Raw genomic sequence first — 14,873 nt, 5'->3', positions numbered from 1 at the left:
TGGGACAGGATGGAAACGTTTTTTGAAAATTACTCATCGAGGCTCAATAAATGACCGAGAGAAGCGAAAAAAAGGTTTTCACAATGTAGAATTCATGGAGGACCTTGGATTCCAAGCAGACTTCTGCATCACTCATCATTGGATTGAGGCTTTAAAAGTAACACGGCCTTTTATGTATATATTTGGGATTTCCCAAGAAAGTTTCTCAGCGCCCACTGGTGCTAGAGGCAATACATTGCAGTCAAAATAAAATAATGAAACCACTGATCCATTGTGTAAGCAGATTCAGTTGACCTACACAGTGTGGGTCAACCTTGCAATTGAGCATTCTTGGTCCCCTCGACCTCTGTGATGCCACAGGATTTGCCAGGAGAACCTGTTGGATGACATTCCATTCCTGTATCTGGTCTGTAGACGGACCGACTCTTCCAGCTCCCCAATAAATTCTGTGCAGGCCTCAAATTGAGCATATTGCTCAATGAAGGAAACATCTTCTTGCTTTTTGAATTTGAAAGTTTGTTGCATCCAAACCGCTGACATTCCTGGAAAGTAGGTTAACAATATAATATTACTGTCTGTGTGTTCTGGCACGAAGTTCACAAAAAGCAAATATTTCAAGCAGACTTAACGAATTCCAAACAACTCACAGTTCAAAGGAATTCTCACCGATCAAGGAGATTTCACACCTAGCAATTGCAACTGCAGGCATATTAATTAGGTGTCTCCACCTGCTTCTTGGGGATAAGCTAGGGCAACACTTTTTTTAAAGAGAGAAAGGTCAATGACGACAATCCGGCTGGAAATCATTCAACATGACTTTTACACTTACTGATAAAAACATTAAAAGCTCTCCAGAAGCATCAGCAATCAAACCATCCACCCCACTTATCTACACAGCCAACTGGACTGGAAGAGGAGCGGTCCCCGGAACCCCTTGGACACACAATCCGCCATAACCTTAAATGGGGAAATCACATTACCAAACTGGCATCAAAGGCCAGTCACCATCTGGGTATTCTCCCTCGAGCGAAGGCATTCCTGAGCCACACTGAGGTCGCAGTCACACCTGGCATTCATACGGAGCTCCACGGAGTATGGCACTCGGTTCTGGGCCGTTGTTACTGCTTCTCACCTTGCTCCTCTTGAGGCGGTGAAAAACAAGGCCTTCCACACTTTTGGATTCTCAATACAGGAAACAGATTCCCAAGAACTGTCACACTCCCACCAGCAGCATGTTGGTGGGGTCTCTGTTTTATGCAAGCTTACATCTTGGTTTGCTCCTCCTACCTTCTCCGAGCAACCCCAGGTCACATGCTAGAGAAACCCTCACCTGCTCACCTTGGTTTCCCACCTGCCAGGAATGATTTGAGATTTTCCAGGATTGAAGGAAAAGACTATGGAAAGAAACATAAACCTAGCCTAACTTCCAAAAATTCCTTCCCTAACCTGCAAAGGGCACTGGATCAGCTGTACAGCCACACACCCTAGCGATGATGTGAAGCAGCAGCCACGTGCCACATCTAGAAGCAGAATCATGCTGCCATGCTATGCAACTCAATTATGCTATGATTTTGAATGTGCTCCTCGTTGTAGATGTATAACATGTATGCATCACAGTAAAGCTTTTTCTAAGTCGTTTTCCGGCTTGCAATCCTACAACAAAGACGCACTTGCTTTGGACAAAACCAACTCCCTGCTTTAAAAACCAACCAAAATAGTCCGCTTTAAAACCAGGTAAGGAATGTTTCATTGAAAAGGAATAGGAAGACAGGCAAAAGGAGCGGGTGGGTGCAGATTTAAATTCCAATTGCAAACTGTGAATATCAAACAGTCTTCTGAAAAACCAAAAACACTGAATCAAACATTTAAGTTTCACTTTACTTGATTACTGATAAAAGCAACAGCATCTTAAGGAAACAAAAACAATGGCAATAAAAAAAAATCAAGTGCACAACAGGTAATTGCAAATCAAAATATGAAAGGAAAAGTGATATAAAAACATTTTTCCATCACGAAAATTCCCTACATTCTAAGGAATAAAATGTAGTAGGGCGGTGGGACTGCACGTGCCATCTTGCTTTACGAGAACGTACGAGTACAAAACGGGAGAGGTCAATGCAGTTCTTCCATATTCTCATTAAAACCTGTCCCATACTCTCTTTGCGGAGCGTCAGTGCTGTCAAAGTAGTTTATTGGCATGGGTTCTACTGGTTGGTTTGCCATTGCCTTCCCAGTATTGTTTGTCCGTGCTCTATCCTTTTTAAATGCTAAACATCAAGCAATGAAGCAGCACGTACCCTTTTTTTTTTTTTTTTAGTGTTTGGTATGACTCGATTGGGGTTTGAACCACCGCCCTCCCAGACTCTGAGCAGATGCTCAACCCATTATTGCACCAAGTCTGCAATATTCTTATTACTTCCGGTTAATTTGGCAAATAGTCACGTTTCCTTACAAACCAAGCCTTACAAACCACAGTATGATGAAATGACAATATCATGTGTGCACAGACAGGTCAATATATCCACACCTGTATCGTGTTTTACTCTTGTATCTTGGGAAAGCATCTTTTTTCAGGCTGTTTTATCGAACTACAATTGGAGAATATCCACTTAATGGCTCAGTGATTGGGCATATGTTTGGCATGCCTCATACCATTGACAATGTTTGAGAGGTGTAGCAATGTTTGAGCTTTTGGTTGGAAGCAACAACATGCTTTGCCTTTTGGGAAGGATGGAATTGCGTTCATGGGCCATCGATATATTAATACACAAATACAGGAAGGTGCATTGGGAAAAATAAAAATATATAGAGGGAAGGTGTGAAAACAGGAGTACATGGAGGTTAAGGGAATTGGAAATACTAGGGCATGCCCGTACTATATATATATCTAAAATTATATCCCCCCCCCTATTTACATGAAATGGTTTGGTCCAAAGCGAACGGCTTGCGAGTGGTGACAATCCCCCCCCTCTATTTACATGCAATGGTTCGGTCCAAAGCGAACGGCTTCCGGAGTTTGGTAAAGAAATCGCCATCGCGTACACAAACGCGCAGGAAAGCGAATGAATCGCAAATTCGTTTTTATTAGTTGTAAAACATAATGCCCAATTATTCAATTAGCGCCAACGTATTTTGGCTGTTTGCAATTTAATCGCAAGGCAAAGTAGAAAGAGAAGAGGGAAAAAAAGAAAAGCCTTGCCTTGCTGCAAACAACAACAACATGGAAGGCTGCACTGTCCGGAAGTTGGCATATCGCAGTTACGATTATTTTAGTGTTAATGGCCAATTATTCAATTAGCGCCAACGTATTTTGGCTGTTTGCAATTTAATCGCAAGGAAAAGTAGAAAGAGAAGAGGGAAAAAAAGAAAAGCCTTGCATTAACGCATTAACGCTTGCATTGCATTAACGGTTCGGCACACGTGATAGCTCGCTGCTCTCTGATTGGTTGAAGCGTTTTTTGGACATAGCTCGGTAGGTACTTGTCCGATTAATTACAAACCTTGAAAAGGCACATCCTCGGGTCCCCAGCAATATACCTGGCAAGTTTCAAGTATATCGGACCCGTGGTTGTCGAGAAACAGCGGTCACAGACAAACACACAGACACACAGACAGACACACAGAGATTACTGGCATTATAGATAGATGATCTAGAAGAGGGAAAAGTTTGACAATTTTAATATAATTGATGTGTGAGTTCAAAAAAGTGAAGAGAAAAATAGAGAAAACACAAGGGAAGGAAGGGGAGTCAAAAACATCGCTTTGTGTATAAAAAAAAAATGCGTGGCCTCTTAAGTCTAATTCTGGGATTCAGAGGCTGTAGGTTCTGGTGGAGTCCAGGATCTGCTGTCGCCCGAAAGAGAAAGGAGGAAGGGGGAAACCTGGATGTTGAAAAACATTGGGGGTGTTGGGGAGGAAGGGGTGGGGTGGTTAACGAAGGTGAAAACACAAAAGATTATTCTCAATGAATATATATGATTTACATTGAAATGCATGAATGAATGACATAATGTAGTTGACAAAGAGAAAGGTAGCAATGGTAGCATACCTTCAGTTACAAAGGTAGCAATGGTAGCATACCAATACAGTACATACAGCATTCCCCCCCCCCAAGACCTTCCTCATTGTCTACATACCTGCATAATCCTTACTGCACATGGATGACCTCTGAATGACGACAGCATCGTGAGGGCACTCCACAGTCGGACAAGTCCGCTAGCATAAAAAAAAGAACATTCAAAGATGTTTAACTGAAGGTAGAAGGATTAAAAAAGAACAAATGTAAATTATACCAAACCATTCCTTTCATGCTGTGAGGTGCATAGGAGCTGCCGAGGCAGTTTCATTGGCTAAGGAGTACAATCCTGGACAGGTCGCCACTCCGACGCAGGATACTCGAATGGTTTATTACCCCAGTAAGCTGGTACTCATTTTGTCGACCTCAGAAGGGTGACAGGCTGAGTCAACCCACCTGGTGTTATTTCAAAGGCTCGGCAGGGGCTCAATCTCAAGACCATAAAATGCTGTTAAGCCACCTTAACCATTAAGCCAACACCTGGCATCAAATGAAAATTACTATAGTTTAAAATATTTCAGCAAATGTATTAAGTAATTTTTTTTTGTAAATTTCAATGAGGGTTCTTATAAGCATTTAAACTTATCTATTGTGATTATTGATTGTGTTGATTGTGATTGTGCAGTAAATCAATGATACATACAGTAACTTCAGAAAGTATTCACACTTCTTTATAGACAAATTGAACCACCACCACCTGATGTTGCACCACCATTTCGTGGTGGGTGGTGTAAGTAGCTCATAGCTTTGGCTCCAATTGAAACGAAGAGTCACGAAACTCAGATCGAAATCAGTCTCAGAAACTCAGATCGAAACAAACGAAAACTCAGATCGGCAGTCTGCAGCCTCCTCACTCTCTGCAGACCTGGACAAAATCACAGACTGGTCAAACAAGTGGAACATGTCTTTCAATCCTGATAAATCTCACACTCTTACGATTTCTCTCTGAAAGGACCGACTGGACAACCCTCCCATCTACTTTCTCAACAATCCTCTCCAAGAAGTTCTGTCGCTCAAGCTTTTGGGTCTCACTATCTGCCATGATCTTTCTTGGGAAAACCACATTTCCAAGCTGGCCTCCAAAGCCAGTCGCCGACTGGGCATCCTCCGTCGTGCGAAGTCCTTCCTTGGCACACCTGAGCTCCTCACCACATACAAGGCTTTCATCCGCAGCTCAATGGATTACTGTTCCCCCCTCTGGGCTGGTGCTCCTGCCTCACACCTTGCTCGGCTTCACGCTGTTGAGGCCAAAGCTTTCAGAATCATTGGAATCTCCTGCGATGTAGTCAACACCGAGGGCCTTTCACTCACTCACCGCAGGCAGGTTGGTGGTCTTTCTGTCTTCTACCGACTCCTCTCCGGCCTTGCTCCCCCAGCTCTCTCTGTGCTCTGTCCCCCCAATATTCCTTCAGGTCGCACAAGATCTGCCTGCAACCCTCTTATGGTTAAACTGCCAAAGTCTAGGCTCTCTGCTCACCTTCACTCTTTCATTCCCCTTTTCTCCCGCCTCTGGAACAAACTCCCCCACTCCCTTCAATCCCACTCCTCCCTCCAGGTCTTTAAAACAGCTGTTCACCACCATATCTTATCTTCCCCCATCGAAAACCTTGATCTTTTCTACCCCCGGTAATTCACCCCAGAGTCCTTGCAGTGTTCATATGTTTTATTCCTCTCCCACCTCCCCCCCAAGTCCTCCCGATGTCCCTGCTCTCAAATGTTGTGTTTGTGTCCTTCCCCCTCTTCCCCCTCTCTTTTGTGTCCTTCCCCCTCTCTCCCCATCTTGTCTGCCGCTCCCCTTGTTTTTTGTGTTTTGTGTGTCGGTTTGTCTTTTTGTGTGATTAATGTTAGCTCTTTCACGAGCCTGGATGTTGTATACAAAAAAAAAAAAAAAAAAAAAAAAAAAAAAGAGTGCAACACAATCTTTTTTAAGTCCATGAAATAATTTGAATTGACAGATTAACTTGAACTTTTCCCGGGTGCTTTTGCTCGCTTTTCCCGTCGTTGTGGATGGGTTATTTTGCTAATTTCTAATAACTTGCAACTTGTGGTAGGTACTTTTTCCTTTATTACAATTTCAGAGGCCGTCCGTTGTTAGTTGATGGATGTATTTGTCGAGGTGGGTTTTTTTTTTTTTCCAAGAAATTTGAATCTGTTGTTGAGCTCGATTTGGAACTCGTGCGTTACTTGGGGAATCAACTTGGAACTCGTGTTCCAATTTGCAACCTGGTGACTGAAGGCCATTTGTCAGAATGTGACATGTCAGGTTGAGGGGCTTTTGGCATACTCGCCACACTTGCCAATGTAGGTTGGTGAGGAACTCTGTCCTCCCCAGCAAGGTGATCCTGCTGGTCTGAGGTAAAATGACAATAACGCTGAGAAGCATTACCTGCAGTACACACGGAGAATGCCTGTACGTGAAGATGAATCAAAGTGGATCAGGTCACAAAGCAAGGCGGTTCCTGTGTCCCCGTGCAGTTCTTTCAGTGCTTTCGTCACCAAGCAATGCATTTCCACTGCATTCAGAACTGTTGGCTCCTGAAACTCCCTGTACCACAAAAAAACATAAAACAGCATTCACATTGTTCCTGTACACCAAATGATACCAATAAATAAGTTGACAGTTATAATCCATGGGTTGCCCAGAATCAATATCTGGTCATCCGTTAGTCAAAATCTATAATATTTTTAGAGGAGGATAAATAACGAAATACACTTTTAATTTCCATTCTCAATATTCATCTTTTCTTAGCAGAACATGCCTTAATAAGACAATAGTGATGCTGATGATGTTAATAATATCAAAATCACACAACAGCACCTTTTAACAGAATAGCAACAAGAAGAAAAAGACATAAAATGTTATAGCCCTCGTGGTTTCAGTAATTTTGCAGTACAGAGTTAAAGGCTGCCAGTCAGCCATCTTTGGTCAGATTACAATACAAAATCTTCTCATGTATACTCTCATGTCTTCTCATGTCTGTATTATCTTTGTGGCAAGTTTGAAGAAAATCGGTCCATGCATATCCGAGAAATGGCTGGGGACACGTTTAAGTAACAAAATGGCCGCCAGTCGGCCATCTTGGATTTGTTCTCAAAAAAATGACATGCATATGTAAGCCATCATTCATTATCTGCATGCAAAGTTTGAACAAGATCAGTAAATGCATGTCCAAGAAAAGGTTTAGGATGTCTTAAATATCGAATAGGTACACCGTATCCCTGCGTGTTGTAAGAGGCGACTATAGGGATGGTGTCAGGAAGGGCATCCGGCCATAAAAACATTGGCTCAAAAAGGGAACCATGATGATTGTCATGGGGCCCGCAAGACTAACCCCCACTCTAGGAGGGAAAATTGCCTTAAAAAGGGATTTTTTTAAAAATGTGTTAAATATCGGGTTTTATACAACTAAAACGGCTGCCAGTTTACCAGTCGGTCATCCTTGATCAGATCGCAAAACAAAGTGAGGTGCATGTGTATGCCATAATGTACTGTGGTTGTGCCAAGTTTGAACAAAATCGGACCATGCATGTCCGAGAAATTGTTGGAGACACATTTAAATAACAAAATGGCTGCCAGTCGGCCATCTTGGATCTGATCTCGAAAAAGAATGCCGCACCTATGAAAGCCATCATTTGAGGACGATTGAGGACGTGTGGACGTTGACGTGTCCTCAACATCGGTTGAGGACGTGTTAAACATCGGGTTTTTTAGAACTAAAATGGCCGACAGTCGGCCATCTTTGATCACATCGCGAAAAGAAATGATGTGCATATATATACCATCATGTATCGTCTTTGTGCCAAGTTTGAACAAAATCAGTCGATACATCTTCGATATATAGTAGCGGACGCATGGACACACAGACAAGACCAAATCCACAAGCCTCCAGTTCGGACTAAGTCCAACGTGGGCTAATAATAATCATAATAATATGATGGGATGGCCTTGAGGTATGCACACTTGCCTCGAAGCTGTCTAGCCTGGGTTTGAATTTCGGCCCAGCTAGAAACGGTCATCCTAGTTTTTCGCCGTCCCTCGGATGGACGTTAAACTGGGCGTCCCATGTGTCGACATTAGTTGGTAGACGTTAACGATCCCACAGTGTCCTCCACGGAAAGTAGGCGAGCTATTGCTGGCACAATGACCAAATTCGAAATTTGTGCTCGAACGACTTGTTCGAACATCAGCTGTGGCCAACCAGTTCGTGAAAGACTTGGGCCAAAACATCCCCCGGCCAACTCCACAAGAATGTGGAAATAACTGGCTGTTAAAAGAAGAAGTTTGTTTTATAACATGGTCAGTTTTTTATTATCATTGGTCGAATAAAAGTGTGTACAATACAAACTTCAGAATCAAATGTCGTATTTTACTCTCTTATGTTTGAAACCAAAACACTCCCCAAGAAAACTCATGTGCAAACTCGTGATATAATCAATGAAGCTCGTGATATAATCAATGAAGCTCATGATATAATCAATGAAGCTCGTGATATAATCAATGAAGCTCGTGATATAATCAATGAAGCTCGTGATATAATCAATGAAGCTCGTGATATAATCAATGAAGGTCGTGATATAATCAATGAAGCTCGTGATATAATCAATCAAGCTCGTGATATCATCCTGTCTCCTGGAAAGTGTGCAGCTTATGTTTCAGGAAAATATTCACATGGAATAACATGCTCCAAGAAAAGGAAAAATTATTGAAGAAGCATTATAAAACATCATATTTCCAACAATTTGTGAACACCAAGATCTCCCCCCCCCTCCCCTCCACCCTCTGACGTCAGAGGTGGCAGTTTTGTCTGTCACTTATCAGCAACACCACTACCAGCTACCACCAACTATTCCTTACATAACAGCAAATTTTAGCATGTATTGCTGCACTTTCAACATGTCCAGGTTGTGTATTCATCTACGCTCCAGCATGCCATGGCAAAATTTTAACAGCTTGTGGCCATGTTATACCAGCACTAGATGGGCTGCTGGATTCATGGATGAAATTGGATGACCCTTCTCATTGCCAATGCTTAAAATAACGTTGGGTGTCGTCTGCAGAAATCAGCCATGTGACACCTCAACCTTCTCCCTTTGAAGGGTTCTACTTAGCACCTGGTGTACGATGCCTGCACAGTCCTGAATGAAGACAACTACCAAGTGGTCTTGGCTGAAATGTGGGATCTTAGCCTTGTCTTTCTCTGCAGCTGTGCTAGTTGGTGGTATCTCATTTTAAAATAATTATTAGCGAATGTTTCAATAGGTTATTCCATGGTGCCTAATGAAAGGGGGTGAGGAGATAAAAAAAAATTCACCATATCAGCTTTCTGATTATATGATAAATAGATGGTCCATTAATATACTACCTGAGGGGAAGATAGGAATGAGTGTGATGACAGGATGTAAGAGCTTACCAAAATCAAAGGAGAGCGATTTAAGTTTATTACCCCACTCACAAAGGGCAAAGCGGGGTTGAGCAATACGTGACTTTTGAAATGATGTATTTCATCCCAGAATTATCAGCGGGCATGTGCAGAAACCCAAGGAAATGCCAGCATTCAGGGCATCATAAAGCATATTGTCTGTGATAGATACGGATTGCTATTTCCAATGGCTCACAAAGCTTCTGAAAGAAGCTGAAAATACTTGGAAAAGTACCTGAGAGAAAGGGCAGTGCCTCTGCATAATGAAACACTTGGAGAACTTTCTCAGCTCACCAAACAGGCAGCTGCTCATACTGCAAACTCCCGACCATGTGGACTGGTGCAAGGCCCAAGTGGATTCGAGTTTGCTGTACAACCCCCCCCCCCCCCCCCCCCCCGACGGATCTCTACCAGTGAATGGACTGTGTATTTGGATTAGTTGCTTCTCAACACTGATAGGAAGGATATATTTGGGACTTGTGAATGTGCAATGCAAGTTTAAAATGAAGATATTGACTGCTAGCAAAAGTACCCATCCCCAGTGATGGGAAAAGCTAGCAATGGTGGTGGTGGGGTTGTTAGGGATAGGGTTGTTGTCAATCCTGTAGAGCTCAACTTCACAAAGGTGGCACTATTCAAACCAACTGCAACAGCGAGGAAGTACACGCCATCGTTTTTACTGTGGGTTCCCGGGGTTTCCCGGTGGTTGAAGGATCTGCTAACCCCACTAAAACCAGGCTGGTACAAACTTTTACATCTGATAAATTTGGTCCAGATCCGTCCAGACATATAGGAGTGTATATGCAATACACAGACAAACAGACAGATCGGCATTTCTAGTTAATAGATTAATCATTTTGAGAGGAGAGGCGTGTGGAATTGGGAGCTACGAGAGCGAAGAGGGCTGTTATAAATATTGTTTGTCTGGTTTCAGGACCACGAGATAACTTATACTAGATTTTTGCAACTATTGCTAAAATTGAAGCGTCCATGTGTGTCTGTGATTTTTAATATATATATATTGTTACGGACACGACTTATTAAGATGTTATGCTGGGCCGAGCGGAATGGCCGCCGTGTTCACACAAGTTACCCGATTATACTCGAACGTTGGCCGAATCGCGCTATGCTAAATCAATGAAGGAAAGGACACAACGGCTGGGTTAAATGACACGACACCAGGGGTACAGTTCTCAAGACCTCCGGAGGAGGTTATAATATGGGTTTGCAGAATGTTTAGATTACACGGCACAGAGGTACAGCACAGAAAGATAAGCACTTATACACGGTCTTATCTTATTCCCGACAGACCACAGACAAACGGGACAAGACTGACTCACACAGGGATTGATGGCTGGGAAGGACAGGCAGTCGGTAGCTCAAGGTGCACCTTGGCTCAGGGGCAGAATCGACCCGGTCCGGTCTAGAGATGCGGGGAGGTATCGTCGCGCTGGAGGTGGCGTCCTTTTCTCCCCAAGCTCGGGCGCATCTGACGTCACCTCCGGTAAGTGGCTGCGTATATCCAGCGGGGAGTGACACGCCCTCGGCTCGTTAGCTCCGCCCCAGATGGAATCGGTCCGCCGCTTCTTATTGGGTGCGGGGGGGTTACCGGGCTCCGCCCTTGACGAGGAGCTGACAGTCAGCCCCTGTGTGGTAACCCCGTCGGAGCACATGGGCAATGGCGGCTAACCAAGCCGGAGTGAGGACGCACACTCCCCGCGCCGCCGCCGCGCCGCCCCCGCTGTTGTTGTAGTTGTTGTTGTTGTTGTAGTTCCATGGGGAAGAGATGCGGGGAGGTATTGGGAGGTCCTAAACTTACTAATGGTGCCATACAATCACATTCTGGTGCAACAAAGAGTCAGAATTAATGGAAACGAGTCCTTAACTGACATAGACTAAGAATAACTAGCAAGATGTCCTATAGTTGTCTACGTGAGATGCGGTGAACCTGGGTACGACATTTAATGGGGGAAAAAGGGGAAGGTCGGTTCTACAGAGTGTTGTTTACAGACAATGGGACTAGGGAATGGGGGATTGGGGATAGTTGGGGAGTATTGGGGAAATAGGGGAATATTTACAAGCGGATATGGATGGAGGCCAAATCCCATATCCGCAACAATATTCACTGCGGCCACTAATTGTATTAACAGGAAATGATAGGAAATCAAGACCTCTCAGTCTCTTCCATGGATATTTCTCAAGTTTCTATATTTTCGTGAATCCGATTTGCATGCAGGAATACATCATTATGGTTAATCATCTTGAAATTGCCACTCTTTCATCTAAATGCTGAAAACTATGTTTAAAAGATGATTTGAATTGCACGTTTCGTGCTAGTAATGTGTTCAGCGAGCAGAACCAAGTCACTGTAAACACACAAACAGCACATGCGCAAAAGGCCTCGTTTAGCATTCATATAACATTTTGAAAGTCCCGTATTGGTTCACTCTGCTTGTCTGTATACAGACGTCAGTCTATGTTATGATTGAGGAAAGGAATAAAAAAATGTAGTGGTCTGAGAGGGTCATTAACCAGTGTGGCAGCTACATTCAAATGTAAGGTGTGCACAGAGGGAGCTGCAGATGGAGGAAATGTTGAGTTGGATCTTGGAGACGGCGGGAAGTTGGAAGGTGTGAAAACATTTTGCTACCTAGGAGACATGTTGAATGGAGAAGGTGGATCAGACTCGGCAACGGTTGCCAGAGTGATATGTGTATGGAAGAAGTTTCGGGAACTGATTGGCGTGCTGACGAGGAGGGGAGTGTCGCTGAAGCTGAAGGGAAAGGTGTATGCTGCATGTGTGAGAAGTGTTATGATTTATGGGAGCGAGACATGGGTAATAAACGTAGAGCAGCAACGAAGGCTGGAAAGGGTGGAAATGCGAATGGTTCGGTGGATGTGTGGAGTATAGTTGAGAGAGAGGAAGACAAATGATGAATTGCGAAAGATGATGGGAATAGAGCCTGTGATGGATGCTGTGAAGAGAAACAGGTTGAGATGGTTTGGTCATGTGTTGAGGAAGGATGAAAGTGACTGGTTGAGAAGAATGATGGAAATGAATGTAGAAGGAAGTAGAGGACGGGGTAGACGGAGAAAGACTTGGCTAAAGGTGATGGAAGAAGAAATGCGGGCAAGGGGGTTAACAAGGAGAGATGCAGAAAATAGGGCAAAATGCAGAAGATTGTCATAGGGTCCGCAAGGCTAACCCAGGGAAAATGGCCTTAAAATGCATGTTGTTGTTGTTGTTGTTGTAGTCTATGATTGAGGAACTAATTCATTAAAATTGAATGCTATTTTTTGAACAATGTAGAGCACGAATCGGAACATGAATCAGAACACGAGCCTGCAGTTTAGCAGTACTTTGGCTCTGAATTTGGTAAACTGTACGGAATCTCGTCCTGAGCGAGCATGCGCAGACAGGAGTGAAGCAATTGTTTTTAGTCTCTGTGCCTGTCTGACAGTCAAACAAGATTGAAAATCATTCTAAACAGGAAACTTACTGTTAAGAAGTTGTTTGGGACTCAAAGGACACAAACAACAAGCACGAATACTGATTTAACGTGTTAAATGCGCAAAGCACATGCGCAAAAGGCCTCGTTTAGCATTCATATAACATTTTGAAAGTCCCGTATTGGTTCACTCTGCGTTTGTTCACTTTGTCTGGTTTTGCGTCCTCTGGTCGGCTCAGCGCACTCTCACTCTTCGTCCCAGCGCACCTGGTCACAGCAACCCACACGATCGCACCTCTTGCCTACGAACCCTGGCTAAATCACCTGAATTCATCCCTGCTGTTCAAAACAACATCAAGCTCACCCTGTTCAACACCCGGTCCCTCAACAATAAATGCCTCATCCTGAACGAATACATCCTGGATAACAAACTGGACTTTCTCTGTCTCACCGAAACCTGGCAACAACCTCTGGACTACTACACACTCAACCTCACCACACCCAATGGATATTCCTACGTCAATAAACCACGCTCGGAGGGCCGAGGTGGTGGAATTGCCGTTATCCACCGTCAAGACATCAAGACCAACCTCATCTCCATCTCATCTGCTCCATCATTTGAACACCTGGCTTTAAAACTCTCTGGTCACACGCAGTCAGTCATGGCTGTCGTCTACCGCCCTCCCAAACCACACCCATCATTCCTGTCTGACTTCTCCTACTTTCTGACCCAGCTATGTTCCCTCTCCCCCTCAATCCTCCTCCTTGGTGATTTCAATATCCACATGGACTCCACTGACTCCACAATAACCACTGACTTCACTGATTTACTCACCTGCTTTAACCTCACTCAACATGTCGACTTTCCTACCCATATCCGTGGTCACATTTTGGACCTTGTCTGCTCCACTGGATTAAATTTGCACCATCTCTATGGCTCCGACCTCACCCTCTCTGACCACTTAGCCATCACTCTGACCATCAACATCCCCGCCCCAACACCAAGGCATTATCGCACAATCAACTTCCGTAAGCTAAACGCTCTTTCACCTACCTCATTCTCATCCACCCTCTCTGAAAAAATGTCCACTTCTCCCTTCATTGACCTCCACACCCCTTCCGACCTCACTGACTACTACAACCACACTCTCTCCTCCTGCCTTGACCAGCTTGCGCCTGTAAAAACCAAAACAGTTTCTTTCACCCATTCTGCTCCCTGGTTTACCCCTGAACTCCACCTGATGAAAACTCGTGCTCGCCAACTTGAAAGACTCCGCAATAAAACGGGTCTCACAGTTCACTCCCAAGCCTACAAGGACCACATACAACACTACAAAGATGCCCTCTCCCGCGCCCGCTCTGCCTACTACTCTCAAATTATCCACTCTGGCTCCGGAAACCCAAAAGCACTCTTCTCGACAATAAACAAACTCCTCCGCCCCCTGAACACCACCACCCAGTCATTCACAGTAGACAACTGCATCTCCTTCCTCTCTTTCTTCCAACGCAAAATTGACAACATCTACAACAGCTTGACCACCGCCGCACCCGCTCCCCCTCCAACCACCTGCCCCCCCTTGTCCTGCCATCCCCTGTCTCGGTTCTCCCCAATCTCTCCTACTGACCTCTCTGAACTCCTCATAGGAATGAAAACTGCCACCTGCACTCTTGACCCCATCCCCTCCAGCTTTGTCAAAGCCTCCCTCCCTGCTCTCTCTCCACTTATCATTGCAACAATAAACTCCTCCCTGTCTACAGGCATCGTCCCACCTTCCCTCAAAATTGCTGCTGTTACCCCCATTCTAAAAAAACCTGGTCTAAACCCTGACACCCTAAACAACTTCAGACCCATCTCCAACCTACCCTTTCTGTCAAAAGTTTTGGAACGCGCTGTAGCCACTCAACTCAAACATCATCTCTCTGCCAATA

At 44.2% G+C, this 14,873-nt stretch overlaps 1 protein-coding gene across 1 annotated transcript in view; it reads right to left on the bottom strand.

Annotated features, from left to right (window-relative positions):
• Nucleotides 1-1,860: 1,860 nt before the first annotated feature.
• RPP14 (ribonuclease P/MRP subunit p14) overlaps nucleotides 1,861-14,873 on the bottom strand; it is a 29,844-nt gene continuing 16,831 nt past the window's right edge. The window contains exons 3-5 of the mRNA XM_068112638.2: nucleotides 6,462-6,620; nucleotides 4,137-4,215; nucleotides 1,861-3,881 (exon numbers count right to left, since the gene is read on the bottom strand). Coding sequence (XP_067968739.1) covers nucleotides 3,798-3,881; nucleotides 4,137-4,215; nucleotides 6,462-6,620 — 322 coding nt within the window. The 3' untranslated portion in view covers nucleotides 1,861-3,797. The remainder of the gene's footprint in view (nucleotides 3,882-4,136; nucleotides 4,216-6,461; nucleotides 6,621-14,873) is intronic.

Source organism: Myxine glutinosa, chromosome 4 (genome assembly GCF_964187855.1).
Source record: "Myxine glutinosa chromosome 4, kmMyxGlut1.1, whole genome shotgun sequence".
Classification (NCBI taxonomy): Eukaryota; Metazoa; Chordata; class Myxini; order Myxiniformes; family Myxinidae; genus Myxine; species Myxine glutinosa.
Note: the sequence above shows the minus strand (reverse complement) of the source record. Positions and strands in the feature narration are given on the sequence as shown.